Below are 16206 nucleotides of genomic sequence, written 5' to 3' on the forward strand. Positions count from 1 at the left end.
TGCAAGGTTTTTTAAATGCTATTTTTTTTTTATATTCTTCATTTTTTTCAAACATATTTTTATTTTAATTTTCTTATCTTTTATAAAGACTATGCTTTAATTTTTAAAATCCTTAAATATTTTTTTTATATATATTTTTTTAAAATAAACATGTAAAATTTATTTCCAGATTTTTTTTTTTTTTTTTTTATAGTACGCGTACCGTAAGCTCACGGTAAGCGTACGGTTTACGCAACGTCCGTAATCTATCTACGCTGCTTGCGTATAGTTACGCACTTTGCGTAGCCGCGCGTACTGCGCGCGGGACGCGTGCGCGCTTACGCAACACGCGCACGTTACGCGGAAGTGCCGGGAAATGACTGTTATGCGCATGTGCGCAAGCGCGTGTCTTTTTTACGCGCACGCGTACTTTTTGCCGTAAGCGCACCGTAAGCGTACCGTAAGCGTACGGTAGGTCATGTGATCTTGAAACACAACTTTTGATTGGTTGAAACTACTTTCAGTTCTAGAACTCTCCTACACCACACCCATTCCCCTCATTTCTGCTTGTGATCCCTTGGGAGAAGGAGCTGGTTTGTCTTTGGGATACGATGGCAGAACAGCAGAGCTCTTCTGAGAGTGAGGCTAGCACCAGCAGCACTGTCTTGAGGCAGAGAGCGAGGAAAGTAAAACCTTCTTATGTTTGGGATTATTTTACTTTTCCAGAAGGCCAGCAAAAGGTGAATGCACCCTTAGTTACTTGCAAGCTGTGTCAGCGTGTACTTTCTAGAGGTAATCCTAACAGGAAGTATTCCTTTGGGAATCACACCATGAAGAGACACCTCCAGGATGTACACAGAAGGACACATGGTCATCTTTTTGGAGGTAACTCTTCAGAAAGACGAGCCAGTACATCCACAGCAGCTCAGCCTGGACCATCACCTGCAGGGCTTACTCCTTCTTCTGCAGGTCAGGTGAGCCCTTCATCTGTGGGGGGAGAATCTCCTTTTGCTGGCCCTCTGGAAATGAACCCTCGATTTCGGAAGGTTGATATTCATTGCACATTTTGTAAAGCTCTAATTTGTTATAGGGAGACCAGTGTTTCCCTAGTGAATAACAAAATAGATCAGCACATTTGTAGCTTTGAATGATTTTCCCATGGTTCCTTTCCTCTGTCCCTGCATGAACACAACGGTTCTTTTAAGAGCCAACCTTATCTTTCATCTTTTTTTTACATTTTTTTTAAAAAACTTTTTTTTTTTTTTTTACCGTACGCGTACGGTAAGCGTACCTTTTTTTTATTTTTTAAAAAAAACACTAAAAATCATTTTTCACATTACAAGGTCCTTGAAAGACTACAATTATTACTATTGACTTACCATACTCACTGAAAAAAATATTTATTCATTTGTTTTTTTAAAAAATAGTTTTTAAAATGGTTGTAGTTTACGAAAATTTTCTATATCGATCTGAAAAAAAAGAAAAAAGTATTAATATTTTTAAAACATTTTATAATACAGTACACATATTTACATTTTTTCCCAAAAAATATTTTTGCCTTATTTTTGCTGTTTTCAGAATATATTGCATTTCACTATAAATTGTGAAAGCAATTGCATTCATCATTTTACAGCGGGCAAAAAAAAATAACAATCTCAAAGATTGTATTAAAAAAGCCCAGAATCTCTTCTCACTTAAACTTATCATTACAGAAATGCATATTATTCTTAAAAAATGTCATCTAAAAACAATACTTTTTTCTTTAAAATACCGTCTGATATTTTTGTTTCAGAAGTACATTCACAATAATATATCTCAAATAACTCCAAAATACATCTGATTTTATTTCCTTTAGGCCAAATAGTATTTTTTATTCTTTCCCTGGAATAAATTTCCAAGGGAAAACCATTAAAATTCTAAAGTTTAATCTGTCCAGATCTCACCGATTCTCTGTAACATTTTGGTTCACGAAAATTTTTCGAATAATTTATTTAGTCCACAATAGAATTGCTTACTTTTCCACATGGCCAAATAGTAATTTTTGAAATTATTTTTGAAAAAATTTCCAGTGGCAGTCCAATAACATTCCAAAATTTAAAATGTGCAGAAGTTACCGATAATCTCTAAATTATTGGTTTTTCAAAATTGCATTAAAAATTTAAAAAGTCCACATTACAATTGGTTATCTTTCCTTTAGGCCAAATGATAATTTTAAAAATCTTTTTTCTACAAAATTGCAATGGTAATCCTGTAAAATGGTAAAATTATTTTGTCCAGATCTTGCCAAGTCTCTCTAAAATTTAGGTTTCAGGAAGATTAGATAGGAATTTGCTAAATCAAAAGGCAAACGTTGTTTGAAAATCAATTGGGAATCATTACACAGTGTCCATCCTTTTTCACATTTTAGATAAACTGTGTAATGTCCAGAAGTAACAGTAGGTCCATCATGGAAAATTATTGCAACAGTTACAAAAGTTTTTCCTGAAATTGATAATTGCTGTCCTGTAAACTTCTTTATTAAAGTATCCAATTTTGATCCATCAGCTCTACATCGTTGCATCATTAAAATTACATACTGTCCGTATTCCCTTAAAATTAATGTTGATAACATGTCAGAATTACACTCACCACATTTCATGCTATGATTAGCATCTTTAACTAAGTTTGCAAAAGTGACTGTTTTACTCTCTGGCAATGTCAAATAAATAAACCTTTCATTATCAACAATAGAACCACTTATATTATAACAATTATCACAACTATGTTCCCATTTATAAGAGAGACCAAAAAAAATGTCAATGGGAACTCCTTCTTCTTCCACTACCTGAAGAAAATACATCAAAAATTCGTGAGCATCTTGCTGTTCATTTTGAGAAAACTGTGTTCGTCCTGAACATACATCTAAAAGTTTTCTAATATCAGTAGCACTTTCTATTTGAGTTTTATCTTTACTCAGCTTTTGAAAAAGGAGACTGAGCTCTGAACAGAATCTTTTTCCCTGATTTATTATTATCTGCTCTTGCAAACTTTCCAGATAAAAAGCAACATTCAGCACTACATTTGCGTAGCAGTTGACACCAGAGCTATTTTCAAAATGACATCCTACAACCTGTTCTTCATTTTCCTTATTCTTTTTGCTTGCAATTACATCACTCCTCTTTTTTTTCCTCTTCTCTACATCTTCATTACAGATATTCTCATTTCTCCTTTTACGAGAAACTACACGTTTCTCCAACACAGGATACTGACCTAAATGAGGAGCATAGCTTCTTCTTAATCTATTATACTCCTTTACACAGTTTGTATCAGCACTAACTTTTGAGTCATCGAAGTCTATCATGAATAAACCTGATAATGTTTTGACTCGTGACAAAGCAACATATGCCATACCTTCTTTGAACACACTAGATCCAATGTTCACAAATGCACAATCTACAGTCAATCCTTGAGACTTGTGAATAGTTACAGCATATGCTAGAGAAAACGGAAACTGCTTCCTACGTACATATAAGTCTTTCACAAGCATGAAACGAACTGAACAACGACAAATGTCTTTAACTTCCTCTATCTGATCAAATTTTATTTTTAACCATTCAATTCCATCTTTTTTCTGATAATTAATAAAACCCACAACTCTTCCCATCGCTCCATTTACTAAGCCTTTTTCAACATCCAAATTTCTCCTTAAAAACACTCTACAGTTCATGCAAACATATAGATTTTTTTCTAATCCTGCTGTTTTGGAGATGTTCTTCTCTAGTGAGTCCAATTTATTTTTCAGTTTGCCTGTTACTGTGACAGTAATTCTTCCATCCTCAATTTTGTCCACTGCTTCCAATTTCATGATCTCTTCCTTTTCCAATTTCAAAAGCTCCTCATTGAATATTGAGCATTCACGTAGAGTTGGCATTAAGCAGATGACACTTTTGTTTTCTGCAATGTTCTTGTATATCTTCTCTGCAACTATTTCTTCCTTTGGAAATAAATTATGTAGCAGCCGAGTCTGTAATGCTTTTTTGCCAGCTTCTGTGAGTAGTCCAATCCTGATATCTTTCAGAATACTTCCATATTCTTCATCGTTTGCTTGCCTCATATTAGTTGTAAGTTCCTTGTACTCAAAGAAGGACCAAATATTTGTATTACCGATGCTTCCCAATGACTTCTTCGTGTCTTCATGTGTCACAGTATTAAACACTGGTTGTCCTTTAACCGGAGTAAGTTGCAAAAGATCCCCAAAAACGATGACGTGTTTTCCACCAAATAACACGTCATAGTCTGTCTTCAAAATTTGCTGCATTCTTAAATGCACAAAGGCAAGCATTAAGTTTGATACCATGCTCACCTCATCAATAATGAGAACTTGCATCTTCTTCAATACTCTTGAAACTTCCAAGCATGCTTCTCCAGTTAGCTTGTTGAATTGTATTTTGTTCTCATGCTCCACTGGTAACATTAGCAAACGATGTAAGGTGATTCCTTTTATGTTATATGCTGCTAACCCAGTTGGAGCAGTAACCACACAAGACAAAGTAGAATCTGTTTTTTGCTTTAGGTAGCTTCTGATGACTTTAATTAGGAAACTTTTTCCAGTGCCAGCTTGTCCGCTTACATACATCCTGATTGGATGAAATGATGTGCATGAGCACTCTTTTTTTTCATGTAGAAATCCGTGATCAATTTTGTTTTTGATCTCTTCATAAATTTGTTGCTGCTCTTGATTCAGTTGTCTTTCCAAATTTTCTAAGTCTATAAATGCTTCTTGAGCTTGATTCATAGCCGTTTCCACTTCATTCATGGCTATTGATGCTTCATTTTCAACGATTGGTTGTCCTAGGGGATCTTGACTGTATGTTCCTGAACTTTGGCTGTCCTGAGAACTGTCTCTAGCAATTTCTGCTGCAATTGTAGTTTCCTGTTCAATTTCTTCATTTAACATTTGCAGATAAGTTGAGAATGTACTGCATTGTATGCTGTCTTTGCAAGCATTAAAAGAATCTTCATAGCTCTGGAATTCTCCCAGTAGTTCATCCTCTGAACGCCATGGTTTAAACAACTGTAAAAGAGCCAAGTAGTAAAATTCTTTCTTGTCGGTAGTGTCGCAACTCAGCTTCCGGTGATTTATCAAACTTCCTTTGGTTTGCTTCACCAAACATCCTTCTTCACCAACGACTTTATATTTTCCATTATTGATGTCTTCTGCAGCTTTCCGTGAATAAATGTAGTTCTGCAGCACTTCATAGAGACACATGTTCTCCAGATGATGACTTCTCTTGGGATAATATGTGTCCAACATGTTTGTTTTCAATATATCTGTACTTTCAGGTTCGAACTGTGCCAAATATTCAATTTCTCCAACAGATTTCAGTACCCGATTTCTCATTGCTGCAAGGCCTAAACTTGCCCAAATTATTCTTCTTGACTTCGAGTAGAGACTTGCAGAAGATAATCTATCTGAACATTCGTAGGATCCAATTTCTCGATGCGATAACATCTTCAAACTGAAACTGTACAGCTTCTTACTGACAGTCTTCTCGTGAGAAATCTCTTCCCACATTTCCTTCAATTCTGTTTTTTCTGATTTCGTAATGTAAGACGTTACATATCGAGCAACAGCAATGGAATTGTCAGCAACATACTGTATATCCATGTTAGCGTTCCACATGGATAAAATGACTGGGTTGTAGTCATTTATATTTTTTGATTCTTCTTTTCTTTTAAGGTTGTAGGTATTCTTAGGTGATTTTCTTGTGATAGTATGTCTCACAGCTGACATAAAACTGTTGACTCTTCCATTTGTAAGAACAGGTCTAGGAAATCCAAATCGACATTTAGTGTAGTATTTTTCTTTGCTCTTGTATTTCCGTCGACAGTATTTTCCACACCGATGACTTTGGAAACGTAGAACTTGCTCCTTTAACTTGTACTCTTCTGTGCTTTTAGGTATAGCACATGTTGCATATTCTTCAATGTAAGATAACACTGCTTCATCAGTATCTGTTCCAAACTTTGGGGCATCCTTGATCCACAGCAGCATATGAATATGAGGAGCACCTCTTGCCTGGTACTCTTTTCTCCAAAAGAAATCCACTACTTCTCCAAGGGGTGGATTTTTTTTATTGCAGATGAAGGACATCATAGCCTCAAATCTATGATTGAAATATCTGCAAACATTAACCGGATCCAATGAGCACAGTTCTCCTGCTGTCTTGTATTCGATGTTTTCAATGTTTGAATTGGCCTCTCGTAGAAAATCCAGTAAATCATCCCAAGCGTACTCGGCGCAGCTTAGGGTAAGGAACCATGTTGGTGTTCCTAAATTGCGTAACATGCATTTTAGTTCACCATGGCGTCGGTACCAATATTCATTTGTCCCACGCTGACAAGCCATCAGATTGATCAGTTGTGTTTCCAAATGATCATCTCGGTGCTGCACTTTCTCCATAAAATCCTTAGCAGACACATTTTGTAAATGTACTCCACTTTTTAAAATGTGATTTACTGCATAAGACAGTGCAGACAAGTCGCTTTCAAATAAAAGATGGAACAAATAAGGGATACTTTGTCGAAATCTGGGATCTTCAGCATATAGTCTTGTAGTCCGATACTCAGAAGCTGGAATCTGTTCCGGACGTTCATCGTATCGTCCTCCTTTTCCTTTAGGAAACAGCTGGGGAAAACATCGAGCTTCCAAGCTCTCCTCCCATACACTCACGGGATTTCCTTTTGCTTTCTTCATCTGAAAGAGATCAATATTGTCTCCCATAACTTCTTTCGAATGGAGAGGATGTATGCTAAAATGTTCATAAATTTCTTCTTCCTTTGACTTGTCCACTTTTTCAATTTGTCCACTTGGTGTTTCTGTATCTCCTTGTAAATCTTCTTCTTCTTCTTCTTCTACTATATAAATTGATTCATACCATTTGTTATTTTTTTTCAAATACAAATTTGCTCTTTGTACTTTCCGCACATCTACCAGCTCCTGCCAAATCTTCTTATTCTTTGTAGGTACACCATTAACCAGAATAATTAATGGTTCAGTTTCCAAAGTATCCGCATCAATAGTTTCCATATTTTTTTTCAAATCCAAGGGCAAATACACCACTCTACCTTTTAAACCTCTCACTAAATCTGAAGGAGGTAATTTACCAGTTTTGGGCTCCATACGTACTATGGTCTGGAACGGATGAACACATTGAATGAGTATAGACTCATATGTATTTAATTCAGAAAGTTCAGCAGGAATAGCATCCAATTCTAAATTATTATGTACAGCTCTGGTCGGCATTCTATTTTCCTCTAACTTGTTGTAGCAGTATTTACAAATACGCTGATCTTCACCCAATTCAAAACAATTTTCAAGAAATATATATGTTGCAAAATCCATCCACTTATAATTATCTTCATTTTCACTCTTTCTGTAGAGATCAACATTCCTAGTTTGTTTTCTATAATGAGTTCTGCGGCAACAAATACAAGTAACATTTGGTCTTTCATTAGAGACTATTGCAAATTTTGTTATGTGATCATTAAATGTCTTACTTACACAAGGTTCTACATTCTCTTCCACTTCTGCCTCATTTACTGTGTCCTTCTCTGCACTGTTTTGTTCAGGACCAAAGTAACAAAACTGAATTTCATCAACAACCTTCTCTACATCTGATACCGTTCCTCGGAACAGAGCCCTATTCAATTCATTTAACTTTATTGCTGGACTTTTGGCAAAATACAACCGTCTCACAAACTTTCTCATTTCAGTATGATGAACAGCCAGCATCCTAAAATGATGGAAAACACTATTGCACACTTTTCTAGATAGACAAGCAAGAGAATGACCCTGCAAACCAGTATTCTCTCTCACTCTGCATGGATCCAGACTTTGAAGCACCTTAATCTTTTGTTTTACACTTTTTTTACTATATTCTCTTAGAAACTCTCGAAATCTGTCAATAGATTCCTGACGCACAGTGCAAATACTACTACAATTCCAAGTGTACACTGGGGCTTTAGGACGTCTCCCCATTGCCTCATCTGCCATCACTTGTACCTCATCTCTTGGAACCATTATCTCCTTCTCCATTATGCAACCATTTTTTACTTCGTATGAACGACCTCTGGTGTCAACTGCATGCAGCAAACTATTACTTTGAAAATAGCTCTCTTCATTAAAAAAAGGTTCACTACTTGAGCTATGCATCCACTTTCCTAAAAACACTTTACAAAAATTTGTTCTGTTCACTACTCTTTTGCTTTTGCTTTGTGATTTCAGTACATTAACCATTTTATCTAATGTACGCATCCTATTCAAAATTAATATGAATAGTTTCCTTTTTAATTCTAATGCCTTTGCTGCAATGGCTTCAATTTCTTTTTTTCTCTTATAATATTTAGCCTTTTGCTTATATTTCTTTATATCCTTTATCAAATTGGACATAACTCTTCTCTGAAACATTTTTCTACGTATCTCTTTAAATGCTGTTTTTCTGTTTATGTTAAACTTTTCAATTGCAGAAGGTATATTTGCATTAACTAAATCCTCAATTTTTTGCTGTTCTGTAGGTTTTGTTACATTTTTCCGAGAACAGACATTTTGTACATTTTTGTTTGTTTTCAATATTTTGTTTAGGAATTGTCTTTTTTGCTTACCAGAAGATTTTTTCTTTTTCCCAACATCAGCATCTTCTACTAACTTTGGTCCTCCAGTTGTCCTCAAATATAGTTTTTTTTTTAGCGTTTTTTGAACTCGAGATTTTGTAGGCATCTTAAATTTTGTTCACTGTTCTTCAGCAATACCTGCAAAAAAACTAAAAAAAAAATTCTTTATTGTATTTAAATATATTACTACATTTCTTTTCACAATAGTCACAAAACGAAATTTCTTTGCCAATTTGAATGCACACAAACTCCTCTTTTTTTTTGGGCAAGTGAAAATCTGTATAACAAACTGTCACATTATGAAACCAAGCTGTTTTTTTTTCAGACCACCACCGTGTGTATTCTCTGTGACTGCCTACACTCCAGCAGGGGCAACCAGCCTTAGTGATGCTGAATGTATTTGCATTACAGACTTAAACCTGAAAACCCCACTCGCTTCTAATTACTGTGCATGACTATACATGGCAAGCACATGGGTGTGTGCTAAACCTCTGCTTCTTCCCCCAAAAATTCGCTCCTCTTTTCCATCTACTGCAACTGTGAAATCACCAGAGCAAGACGCAATACATTTCTGCCTATAATTCTTCTATGCACACAGAGTCATGTTTTCACATTAGTGCCAAAACGAAATTTCTTTGCCAATTTGAAAGCACACTTACTGCTCTTTTTTTTTTCGGGCCAAGTGAAAATCTCTTTTTACACTTTGAAATCACTTTTACAGACTGACACATTCTGAAACCTTTTTTTTTAAATTTATTTAAATGCACATGTCCAAGCTGTTTTTTTTTCAGACCACCACCGTGTGTATTCTCTGTGACTGCCTACACTCCAGCAGGGGCAACCAGCCTTAGTGATGCTGAATGTATTTGCATTACAGACTTAAACCTGAAAACCCCACTCGCTTCTAATTACTGTGCATGACTATACATGGCAAGCACATGGGTGTGTGCTAAACCTCTGCTTCTTCCCCCAAAAATTCGCTCCTCTTTTCCATCTACTGCAACTGTGAAATCACCAGAGCAAGACGCAATACATTTCTGCCTATAATTCTTCTATGCACACAGAGTCATGTTTTCACATTAGTGCCAAAACGAAATTTCTTTGCCAATTTGAAAGCACACTTACTGCTCTTTTTTTTTCGGGGGCAAGTGTATATCTCTTTTTTCAATTTGAAATCACTTTTACAGACTGACACATTCTGAAACCTTTTTTTTTAAATTTATTTAAATGCACATGTCCAAGCAGTTTTTTTTTCAGACCACCACCGTGTGCATTCTCTGTGACTGCCTACACTCCAGCAGGGGCAACCAGCCTTAGTGATGCTGAATGTATTTGCATTACAGACTTAAACCTGAAAACCCCACTCGCTTCTAATTACTGTGCATGACTATACATGGCAAGCACATGGGTGTGTGCTAAACCTCTGCTTCTTCCCCCAAAAATTCGCTCCTCTTTTCCATCTACTGCAACTGTGAAATCACCAGAGCAAGACGCAATACATTTCTGCCTATAATTCTTCTATGCACACAGAGTCATGTTTTCACATTAGTGCCAAAACGAAATTTCTTTGCCAATTTGAAAGCACACTTACTGCTCTTTTTTTTTCGGGCCAAGTGAAAATCTCTTTTTACACTTTGAAATCACTTTTACAGACTGACACATTCTGAAACCTTTTTTTTTAAATTTATTTAAATGCACATGTCCAAGCTGTTTTTTTTTCAGACCACCACCGTGTGTATTCTCTGTGACTGCCTACACTCCAGCAGGGGCAACCAGCCTTAGTGATGCTGAATGTATTTGCATTACAGACTTAAACCTGAAAACCCCACTCGCTTCTAATTACTGTGCATGACTATACATGGCAAGCACATGGGTGTGTGCTAAACCTCTGCTTCTTCCCCCAAAAATTCGCTCCTCTTTTCCATCTACTGCAACTGTGAAATCACCAGAGCAAGACGCAATACATTTCTGCCTATAATTCTTCTATGCACACAGAGTCATGTTTTCACATTAGTGCCAAAACGAAATTTCTTTGCCAATTTGAAAGCACACTTACTGCTCTTTTTTTTTCGGGCCAAGTGAAAATCTCTTTTTACACTTTGAAATCACTTTTACAGACTGACACATTCTGAAACCTTTTTTTTAAATTTATTTAAATGCACATGTCCAAGCTGTTTTTTTTTCAGACCACCACCGTGTGTATTCTCTGTGACTGCCTACACTCCAGCAGGGGCAACCAGCCTTAGTGATGCTGAATGTATTTGCATTACAGACTTAAACCTGAAAACCCCACTCGCTTCTAATTACTGTGCATGACTATACATGGCAAGCACATGGGTGTGTGCTAAACCTCTGCTTCTTCCCCCAAAAATTCGCTCCTCTTTTCCATCTACTGCAACTGTGAAATCACCAGAGCAAGACGCAATACATTTCTGCCTATAATTCTTCTATGCACACACAGTCATGTTTTCACATTAGTGCCAAAACGAAATTTCTTTGCCAATTTGAAAGCACACTTACTGCTCTTTTTTTTTCGGGCCAAGTGAAAATCTCTTTTTACACTTTGAAATCACTTTTACAGACTGACACATTCTGAAACCTTTTTTTTTAAATTTATTTAAATGCACATGTCCAAGCTGTTTTTTTTTCAGACCACCACCGTGTGTATTCTCTGTGACTGCCTACACTCCAGCAGGGGCAACCAGCCTTAGTGATGCTGAATGTTTTTGCATTACAGACTTAAACCTGAAAACCCCACTCGCTTCTAATTACTGTGCATGACTATACATGGCAAGCACATGGGTGTGTGCTAAACCTCTGCTTCTTCCCCCAAAAATTCGCTCCTCTTTTCCATCTACTGCAACTGTGAAATCACCAGAGCAAGACGCAATACATTTCTGCCTATAATTCTTCTATGCACACAGAGTCATGTTTTCACATTAGTGCCAAAACGAAATTTCTTTGCCAATTTGAAAGCACACTTACTGCTCTTTTTTTTTCGGGCCAAGTGAAAATCTCTTTTTACACTTTGAAATCACTTTTACAGACTGACACATTCTGAAACCTTTTTTTTAAATTTATTTAAATGCACATGTCCAAGCTGTTTTTTTTTCAGACCACCACCGTGTGTATTCTCTGTGACTGCCTACACTCCAGCAGGGGCAACCAGCCTTAGTGATGCTGAATGTATTTGCATTACAGACTTAAACCTGAAAACCCCACTCGCTTCTAATTACTGTGCATGACTATACATGGCAAGCACATGGGTGTGTGCTAAACCTCTGCTTCTTCCCCCAAAAATTCGCTCCTCTTTTCCATCTACTGCAACTGTGAAATCACCAGAGCAAGACGCAATACATTTCTGCCTATAATTCTTCTATGCACACAGAGTCATGTTTTCACATTAGTGCCAAAACGAAATTTCTTTGCCAATTTGAAAGCACACTTACTGCTCTTTTTTTTTCGGGGGCAAGTGTATATCTCTTTTTTCAATTTGAAATCACTTTTACAGACTGACACATTCTGAAACCTTTTTTTTTAAATTTATTTAAATGCACATGTCCAAGCAGTTTTTTTTTCAGACCACCACCGTGTGCATTCTCTGTGACTGCCTACACTCCAGCAGGGGCAACCAGCCTTAGTGATGCTGAATGTATTTGCATTACAGACTTAAACCTGAAAACCCCACTCGCTTCTAATTACTGTGCATGACTATACATGGCAAGCACATGGGTGTGTGCTAAACCTCTGCTTCTTCCCCCAAAAATTCGCTCCTCTTTTCCATCTACTGCAACTGTGAAATCACCAGAGCAAGACGCAATACATTTCTGCCTATAATTCTTCTATGCACACAGAGTCATGTTTTCACATTAGTGCCAAAACGAAATTTCTTTGCCAATTTGAAAGCACACTTACTGCTCTTTTTTTTTCGGGCCAAGTGAAAATCTCTTTTTACACTTTGAAATCACTTTTACAGACTGACACATTCTGAAACCTTTTTTTTAAATTTATTTAAATGCACATGTCCAAGCTGTTTTTTTTTCAGACCACCACCGTGTGTATTCTCTGTGACTGCCTACACTCCAGCAGGGGCAACCAGCCTTAGTGATGCTGAATGTATTTGCATTACAGACTTAAACCTGAAAACCCCACTCGCTTCTAATTACTGTGCATGACTATACATGGCAAGCACATGGGTGTGTGCTAAACCTCTGCTTCTTCCCCCAAAAATTCGCTCCTCTTTTCCATCTACTGCAACTGTGAAATCACCAGAGCAAGACGCAATACATTTCTGCCTATAATTCTTCTATGCACACAGAGTCATGTTTTCACATTAGTCCCAAAACGAAATTTCTTTGCCAATTTGAAAGCACACTTACTGCTCTTTTTTTTTCGGGGGCAAGTGAAAATCTCTTTTTACACTTTGAAATCACTTTTACAGACTGACACATTCTGAAACCTTTTTTTTAAATTTATTTAAATGCACATGTCCAAGCTGTTTTTTTTTCAGACCACCACCGTGTGTATTCTCTGTGACTGCCTACACTCCAGCAGGGGCAACCAGCCTTAGTGATGCTGAATGTATTTGCATTACAGACTTAAACCTGAAAACCCCACTCGCTTCTAATTACTGTGCATGACTATACATGGCAAGCACATGGGTGTGTGCTAAACCTCTGCTTCTTCCCCCAAATATTCGCTCCTCTTTTCCATCTACTGCAACTGTGAAATCACCAGAGCAAGACGCAATACATTTCTGCCTATAATTCTTCTATGCACACAGAGTCATGTTTTCACATTAGTGCCAAAACGAAATTTCTTTGCCAATTTGAAAGCACACTTACTGCTCTTTTTTTTTCGGGCCAAGTGAAAATCTCTTTTACAGACTGACACATTATGAATCCACCATGTGTAACTACAACAAAAACAATTCCCATTTCTATTATTCATTTCTTAAGTTACCACATACATCCCCTCTCAAACTGTAAACTCACCTTTAAAATTAGTTAGTTGTGAAAGAAATGTGTCACTCAAACAGCAGATTATCAGAGCCAGGATCTCTGTTCTGTACACCTCTCTCCTCTCAGCAGAACCAGATAATGGCAAACTTTCCCTCTATTTTTCCACACATATACATGTAAGTTTCAAATCTCAGTGCTTCCCCCTTTTTTTCAAATGTAATGACACATTTCTATTGGTTGAAAACCAACCCTTTTCCAAAAGTACCCTGCCCCCAACTTGACTTCTGCCTAGTACCCTTCCCCCAACTTGACTTCTGCCTGCTACCATAGCAACAGCTCATGGAACACTGCTGTGTGCAGTTAGGTCAGAAGTTCGACACACAATGTTTCAATTCCACAGAGCAAGAGTGCTTGACTTTTCAAACCTAACTGCAAATCCATAGTACTGTTCTTTGGTTACACATTTTTTTGTACCAATACAAAACATGCTTCTATTAATTTTCACATACAGCCTAGTTTTTTTTCTAGAATGGTATGAAACAGCCAATCAGTTCTTTTTGTTTTGTAAAAAATATGTATGCCTCCATTTCCAAACTGTCTTTCTTTTCATATTGCCATTCTACTGAAAGACACCTCCTGAGTGCATCCAGTTCTCCTTTGAAGATGTTCACAGTGTGGATTGTAGGGCACAGCTATGTCTTCTGGAGTGAAAAGTTTGCAGAGAAAACAGATATGGTGAGAGACCTTGCTTTGCCAAATGTAGACATTAAATGGATTGGTCAGAGAGGGTTAAAGTGGCACCAATTGATGCCATTGGTGAAATCCTTCATGCAAATCCAACACCCTGACCTCATAATAGTGCACTGTGGTGGCAATGACCTAGGCACTTTGACTGGGGTAGGTCTGGAAATGCTTATGAAGGACACCTTTGCACAACTGTTTTCACTTTTCCCTAAAACTGCCTTTGTGTTTTCCAACATATGCCAAAGGCAAAAATGGAACTGGTCCAATCATTTCTGTCCACAGATTGACAAAGCAAGAAAGCACGTCAACAAATCTGTTTCTGCTTTCCTCCGTGACTATGGTATGGGTGCCATTTACCACAACAACTTGCGTTACGACATGCAAGACATTTATAGAGGAGATGGTGTGCACTTCAATGATGAAGGGAACAGAGTCTTCCTCTTGAACCTTAGACTCTGCATCGGTACTTACTTGTAGGTACCACTAAAAAAATGACTCCATAAACACAACAGCTCTTTTTAGAGCTCCCTAATTTCTAAACTCTTAAATCTGATTTTCATTTATTTATTTTTATTTTTTTTACCGTACGCTTACCGTGAGCTTACCGTACGCGTACCCCGTGATTTTTTTTAAAATCAATAAATGTTTTCTTTGTACTTTTCTGTCCTTCTTTGACCCCCTTACAATTGTTAGGGGGTCTGTAACTCTCCTCATTGCCCCCTTTCCTTGTTTTCACTCTTTTTTTTCAGAGTGAAATACACAAAATGGCGGCCGCCGCTTCCTGGTTTCGGCCGATTCGAATGTTTACTAAGATCTAAGAGCCAATCAGAATCGCGCTCGCGCACGCCACCGTACGCTTACCGTAAGCGTACGGTAAGCGTACCGTAAGCTGGCTCAGATATATATATTGATTTAAAGGCTATTTTCTCAAAATCAACTGAACTGATTTACACCAAACCTACAAAAGGCACTTCCTTGACCTACGGACTACCTCTCTGCCAAATTTCTAGTAATTCTGTTCAGCCGTTCGGGCTGTAGCTCGTTCTAAAGGTCCTATGGAAAAATGCATGGGAAAAACGCGTTTTGGGACCCCCCTTTTATCTCAGCCCCCGCTTGACGAATCCCCCCGAGACTTTCAGGGTAGGAGCGGAGCGTAGCGCCCCACCTATTTTGAGAAATTCGCGAGGATTCGTCGACCGGCGCCAAAGTTATTCAAAATAGAATGTTGAGGTTTTCCTATGGAAACGTGGTCCTAACTATAACTACCTACTGGCGACCGCCAGTAGGTAATATATATATATTTTTTGTTAATGTTCTAGATCATCATTAATTCATATATACAGCATAATAATATATAATCACAGGTCTGTGGAAAACATGTACATATACATAATCATATGTCTATAGAGAACAAATACATACACACATGAGTATGACAAAAACTATAAATAACATCACTGTACATATAGTTAAAATGCGAGAAAAAGTGGATAAACTATTAAGCAGTTCAAAGCCTGGCGGTAGATGGAAACACTGCACGCGTTCCTCAGAAGAATGAGTGAGAGAAGATACTAAAGAGTAGTGCTTCTAACTACATAAGCCCTCCGGCCCACTTGTAGTATTAGTTAGAAGCACTAACCTTTTGTATCTCCTATCACTTATTCCTCTTTAGGATCAACACCTTCTGCTGTTCTTTTGGAAATATAAGGTTATATCTTTAGTAACCCAGGTGAAGGCTGCACACCTTGATCACATTGCATGACTAGCAATGTGTGCTTTTAATATCACTCCTGTTAATATCACTTTGTGTTTTCTTTTAAAAATATTTTTTGTGGTATATATAAGTATTCCCTTAGAAGCATTGGCACTG

At 37.3% G+C, this 16206-nt stretch overlaps 1 protein-coding gene across 1 annotated transcript; it reads right to left on the minus strand.

Annotated features, from left to right (window-relative positions):
- Window positions 1-1252: 1252 nt before the first annotated feature.
- Window positions 1253-14079, minus strand: LOC146771211 (uncharacterized). Its single transcript, XM_085640290.1, has 2 exons — window positions 13626-14079; window positions 1253-8780 (listed from the first exon to the last, which is right to left on the minus strand). Exon 2 carries the CDS (start codon window positions 8735-8737, stop codon window positions 2273-2275), a length of 6465 nt encoding a protein of 2154 aa, XP_085496416.1. The 5' UTR covers window positions 8738-8780; window positions 13626-14079; the 3' UTR covers window positions 1253-2272.
- Between the last annotated feature and the right edge of the window lie 2127 nt (window positions 14080-16206).

The sequence above is a fragment of the Triturus cristatus genome, unplaced genomic scaffold, assembly GCF_964204655.1.
Source record: "Triturus cristatus unplaced genomic scaffold, aTriCri1.1 SCAFFOLD_502, whole genome shotgun sequence".
NCBI lineage: Eukaryota > Metazoa > Chordata > Amphibia > Caudata > Salamandridae > Triturus > Triturus cristatus.